A 6,623-nucleotide genomic window follows, 5' to 3' on the forward strand; every position below is an offset into this window, starting at 1 on the left:
TAAAAAAGTATTACTCATGGCAGCAAATATAAACACATGCTTAAGTGTATAAGCAATTTTACTGAGCTATAAAATGCTCATGAAATGAATATGGCTAATTACAATCAGAACGATAATGGAAGGTTGAAGGCAAGAGTTAAAAATGTTATGTCTACTCTTGGATGCAAATATGCAGCAGACATTCAAGAATGAGCACTGAATGGTGCCTCAGGACAGATGTTTTTGCATCTAGAAAGAATTATAAATTCACCTAGCTGGAAACAATTAGAAAAAATTATAAATTCAACTTAACAGAAATTTGGATTCACAGTAACTGGAGCAGAAGATATAATCTAATTAATCCCACTTGTTGCATTTTCCCCTGCATTTTTTCCAGTAAAAATATCTTAATTCTAGATATCTAAAAATAGCTTACCTGGAAACAGTAGAACTCTTCAGTAACTTCCTGTGGAAAATAATCAGCATTAAAAATGAACAGAACAATGAAAACAAAGGCAAAGAAACACTTATTGGACTTTCTTACAATAACTGAACACCATAGGTAATGATACACTACCACATATATGGTATAATACCATGTTGTAGATAAATACCACCTTTCTAATACACAAAAAACTCCCTTAATATTTTTTTAACATCTCATTCTTACAAAACATGGATTTTGGAGAAGAAAACAATGAATAATCTTTCTCATTCACAATATCCAGCAAGAAACACTGTCAACAGGAGAAAAATGAGCAACAACTTACAATTTGGAACATGAGGAGTGCTTAAATACAACAGAACATGCATGTCTGACAAGGAAGTGTATTAAAATATGAAAGTTACTGACAACGAAAACCAGAAGAATTTCAACGTTTCATTTATCAATTTTAAAACAATTCAACAAAATCCATTACAGTCTTTTGAATTACAGCCGTAAAAATAAGTTAGGAACACAAAAAAATCACGTACTACTAAAAATCTGTGAGAGGACTGTACGAGTAACTGAACGCAAGTATATGCTACCAAAATAATATTTTTATTTTTTGAGGAAAAATAAGCGTCTAAAAATTTAAAACCCCCAAGGTGTTATCTTGTAGAAGCTGGATCTAGAACACAGATCTACCCATTATTAAAGCAAACAAAAAGGGAAGTTTTCTTAGAGTTTGTCTAAAACAAAGTAGAATAGAACTATAAAATTATCTGAATTCTTGGAGAAAAAAAGATTATTGGGCACTTGTGGATAGCACAGAAATACAATGTTTAAAGAAAAGTTTATTTTATTAGACTCAAGATTTTTCGCCACTGAACTGCTGATTAATTTTGCTTTTAAGATAGTTCTACATTTATTGTTATTTGACCATTTATTGTTATTTTCCAGACACAAAAGTATCCCAGAGATTCTCAAATAAAACTACCAAATATCTGTGTATTCAATAAATACTAGTACTCTCATTATGCAAGTCTTTAAAAAAAACCCCCCACATAATTAAAGTTATTGCAAATAAATATCTAGCTATAACTTTATAAATATTTAAATAAAATTCTGCTAAGTGTAGGTTAGCCTCCTAAACATACAACTAAACTAACAAAGCCATTGTCTAAATGTCAGAAAAAACAGTTCAGAAAGACAGGATTATTTTTTGAAAGTTAGACTTTTGCAGAGTGCTTCTAGGGCAAACGCAAAGCACACTATCCCCAGCTTCCCAATGCTCTGTGCTAGCTATGCTTCTTTGGTTAGTTAATGAGTTACAGACTTAAAACTGCCCTTTAAAAAAAAAAATCCAGACACAAAAGTATCTCAATAAGAAAATGTGCATATCTCTCAGATTGCAGAGGTTACAGAAATCAGTAAACCCTCTTCAAATCCCTTCTGTTCTCAAGAAACATATGCTGTTTTGCCTTTCCTAGAATAATGCTTTTCAATCTGGAGGGCCTCAGACAAGAGTCTTGCTTTAGCTGTAAAGGGCCTGTAAAGGGCTAAGGAAAGACAGCTCAAAATGCAAATTCCTATTTCCTTTACAGCAAAAAGTGTATAAAGAAAAATTTAATGGAACTGTCAGTTGAAAGCATGAAAGAGTCACTGACCTGTAGACAGGACTTACTGTCCCTTAGCATGGTAGATAGATTGTTTCCAAAGCTGTATGACATCCTATTCAAAAGCAAAGAGCACATATTCCTGTTCTTTCCTTTAAACTGATTTTTATTGACAAATATTGACAGGTGCACCTGAAATATTAAAACTGGGTCATATGTAACAGAACTCCAGCAATTTGGCCTGTTTGGTCCCTTCCTGTGCAACTGGCTTTAAAGTGTTCTCAACCTGCTTGTTAATGTTTTTTGCAGAAACTCTTCAAGGAAGTAACCAACTATATCGCCTGAACATCTCCACTACTGTGATTCATGAAATTAAAAGCACTATAGTGTAGGCCAAACTCCAATTCAGCTATTACTGCCAATACTTCTCAGATCATTTCAGAGTCATGCACTTCCCACTCTACGCTAAGCAATGCTGTGAGCCACTGTTCTATGCATACACTTCACCTCACGTGGTATTTCAGTGGAGAAATGACTAAGCGTAATTTTTCAAAGATTTTGCACATCAAGTATTACAGCTAAAAGGTTTAATATTAACACAGAATGCCAATTTAGGGTAAGTTGAGATAGTTTTGACTACCAAGTAGAAGAGCTCCTGCAATTATGGCATGCTAGGCCAGATTCACAGTTCACAAAGCTTAGCAAGCCCTTGGCATAACTCTGAAATCTCTTTAATGTCTTCCTCTGATACAATAAACATACAAAAAGCTGATAATCCATGTCATTGCCAACAGAAGGAAAACACTATTTTTACTTGGTTGACGTAATCGGAGTTTTTCCTTCCCCATTTACAGTACTTCATTTAAAAAGTCTCAGAGCACTCTTACAGAATCACCTTGTCAATCCACCACCAAAATGTGGGAAGGAGGATGAGGTACTTTGATAAACATTTTAAAACACCTCTCTCCTCACAACATGTTCATTAGCACAAGACAGAAGCAAGAGTGAGCATGGGGCATAGGGAAAGGAAATCACACATATTTACCATTTGCCCTTCTACAGGTAAGGGACTACTGATCTGTTTTTGTATAAATGTACACCTCTACAAGTGTAACGCGGATATGAAGTCAATCTACATTAATAGCCATTGTGAACAGGTCTCCTGAAAACAAATTATGTTTAAAACAGCTTTTTTTGTTTCTTAGTTCTGGCTTTTTTTGGTGTTTCTGGCTACGTGCAAATACTTCAACGAGTGAAGTATTCATAACAGTCTAATTGATCTAAGTTCTAATTACATCTAGGTTTCTTTGTGAAGTTTTTTTGGTTTATAACAGAAGAACAGCACGCTTTTATATTTACCTATTGCACGATTAATTACTTTCTCATTATGTTTCCTATTAAAGTAGTTCCACTTGCAGACTGAATAGCTCCAGAGAACCCATTGTGGTCTGTTGGCTCAAGGACTCCCAGAACAAAATAATAACAATAATAATAAATTCTATAATTAAGCCATTACATAGAAATGTACTGAAAAAGCCTTGGAGAGTTCATGAGTAAACAACACTTGTTTAAAAGACACCTCTGTAATAAAGTACAGTACACAGATGATATACCATAATAGCTCCAGATGGAGCTGTTACAGACAACAGTAATGGGTTTAAAGTGTTTATTATGGGCTTTTTTTTTTTTTTAAGTTGTGGTTAAAAAAATTCCCAGTGGATATTTAAAGCATAAAAACTACTTTAAAGGTTCTACAAAAAAGCTGATTTATAATCAATTAAAAAAAAAAAAAAGAATGAACATTACATCTGAGCAAGAACTCCATCATAACCCTATTCTCAGTACCAGGTTAGTGCAGACACCTCCAGCCTGTGTTCACAGAGTTATTGCATCTCTTGGAATGCTCCAGGCTGTCCTGATGACGGCTGGAGTACCAACAAAGATTTCCAGCTTTCATTCTGAATTTCTCCCTTTGTGTACTTAGGTGAGAATGTTAACATTCTTACAATAGTTTTATATAAGCAACAGAATTATAATAATATATTTTAATAACAGATTTCTGTTATTAAATCAGCCTTCTAAAAATATAAAAATACTTGATATTGTGAAAGTGTCTTTCAATCATACTTCAATCTTCACAGTTTTAATACAGAATACCTAATTAGAACCATCACTTTAGGACTAAGATGTGTATTCAGCTGATTTCTTGTAAATAGACAAATAGTTAAAAACATATTTACTAAGATTAAATAGAGTCAAATTGCAAAAACATACAATCTGACATTATTGTCATGTGCTCTTTCAAAGAGTGCATAGGACGTATGCAGCAGTCAATACAGTAAATTCCTTTGATGCAATCCCAGTAAAAGCTGTAAACATTCCTAATTGCAGTTTCTTGGAAACTTTTTGTTCCTTTCAAGTTTTTATTAGCAAGTTGCACGGGACATTCCCTTGCTGCCTTTTTTTTATTGTTTTTTTTTTTCCTCATCAGTTACAGACAGTATCATCATCCACCTTTAATCCCTCTGGCTGTTCAAAACTACTCATAAGCGTTTCTTCAACAGATTCAGGGTAGTAATCCTTTCCTTGCAGTGCCCAATGACACTTTCCCCATGCCACCGTTAGCAAGGCCCCCAGTGCATGATCTTGAGCAGCAGGTTGATGAGGAAGTCTGCTATGCCTTAATAGGATTTCCTGCAGGTTTGGGATCATAACCGTATAGGAAAGTAGCTGCTATTACAAGGACGGCTCCGAAGAAAAAGACACTGAATACAATAGGGATAGAGAAAAGAAAAAAAGTTAGCTCATTTTAGTTGATGCAACTTTATTTATGTAATACAATTAAAAGAAAGGATATTTTCCCCTGTGGAAACACAGAAAGTTAAATTATATTTGTCCAATTCATAAAGAACAAAATAATTCGCTTATATTTATTAGAGAGGGATGCAGGAAGATGTTGAAATAAGAAACTTACATCCACGAAGTAATGTATCATTATACTGACGTATTCTGAAAATTGCAGTTTCATTGACCAATTGTCAAAAGTAATCAGACCAATTTGTTGTTTTGTTTTTTCCCTTTTGCTCTGAGCATAACGCAAGCAGAAGCTAAAGAACTGCGACTACCAGGGTTACTCAGCCACTTTTAACATCTTACGTACATCACGTTATTGGAGTTGTATCTGCTTTCAAGTCCAGAGCTTATGTCAAAACACATTACTGCTGCCCAAGAACTAGTTTGCAAGTCAGTATAATCTAATTTTTGGCAGATACGCAAAGATTTATGTGAGGAAAAGATAAGAAAGGCATCTTTTGTATTGTGACATATGGGCCTTTCAAGTTGCTTTGATAGTTAGAAGTCTGAAACAAGAAGTCCAAAGCCAACAATCAGTACACATTTTAGAAAAGAACCTTGTAATAAAGACATGACAAGGTTGGCAATTTGATCCTCTGAACCAAATGCTAAAAAACCTTTGGTACATGACATGATAATCTGAATACAGTTAGCCTATTTCTGGACACGATCCATTGCAACACGTTCAAGTACTTAAGTACATTGACTCTATTATCCCAATCAAAAATGTTTCCTGAAGTGACAGAAACAATTATGCAGTTTCAGTTCAAGTAAATGCAGTTGGCATAAGCAAAATACTAAAGATTAAGTCTGATTAACTCAAGTTAATAGATTTTTATTAAATGAGATAACTTCAAGTTCCGCATGCTGCTAGTCAGGTCCATCTCATTTAATTATTTACCACCATTTCCATGTTCACCATTTGTAGAAGCTGCTAAGTTACTTATTAATTTTCCATTTCAGCACATACAAATTCTTATACCACATTCTACATTTGGTTTAATAGGACAAGTACAGGCTACTTAAATAATTTAAGTACAATGTATTCCACTTTTTAAGCCTAAATAGTTGTTCTACTTTTTTTGAATGTTTAAGTAAACTCCTGCTAATATTGCAAATACTACTTTTAGATAAAAGTATGTTCCTTTGTATCAGATATAAAAGTTGTAAATATTATTAAAAATATTTTTACACTACGAGTGTGTGTAACATATGTCAGGAGTATATGTCAATCATAAGCAAAATCCTATTAATATATCTGAAAGTTGGAATATTATTTCTATACTCCATATATTTACTGCCAAGACAAGCACTATTCCAGAACCTACCCATGCACAAAACCTGCAATGTGCAGAGCTACTAAAACCTGATTCACAAAACATCAGGGGAGTGTATAGGGGCTAGAAGCATATAGCAAGCATTTTTCTCTCTTTCTTGGTTGAGTGTTTTCACTAATGAATCTGGTATTGTCTTTAGAAAAAAGCTCTGCCCTTGGGCTTCTGGGTGTCCTCGGGCAACTAATTGCTGCAGTGCAACTTCCATGTGTGTATGACTGCAATTATCTCTTTTAGATACTGTTTTGAGATTGGATGAAAACAAGTATAAAAAAAGATTATCATCATTATCATTGTTCAGGCATAACTCCCCTTGCAATGAGATGACTTGTGGAAGACGTCTCCATTTAGAGGACACAGAGAAACCAAGAGCCAGGCAACTCCTTTTGTCACGATCCTATTCCGAACAGCCAGCAG

General features: G+C 34.3%; 1 protein-coding gene across 1 annotated transcript in view; it reads right to left on the bottom strand.

Annotated features, from left to right (window-relative positions):
• Positions 1–4,076: 4,076 nt before the first annotated feature.
• Positions 4,077–6,623, bottom strand: part of LOC104524526 (UDP-N-acetylglucosamine transporter) — a 3,769-nt gene continuing 1,222 nt past the window's right edge. Inside the window, exon 3 of the mRNA XM_010167444.2 lies at positions 4,077–4,784. Coding sequence (XP_010165746.1) covers positions 4,694–4,784 — 91 coding nt within the window. The 3' untranslated portion in view covers positions 4,077–4,693. The remainder of the gene's footprint in view (positions 4,785–6,623) is intronic.

This window comes from Antrostomus carolinensis, unplaced genomic scaffold (genome assembly GCF_000700745.2).
Source record: "Antrostomus carolinensis isolate BGI_N321 unplaced genomic scaffold, ASM70074v2 scaffold53154, whole genome shotgun sequence".
In the NCBI taxonomy this organism is placed as follows: Eukaryota; Metazoa; Chordata; class Aves; order Caprimulgiformes; family Caprimulgidae; genus Antrostomus; species Antrostomus carolinensis.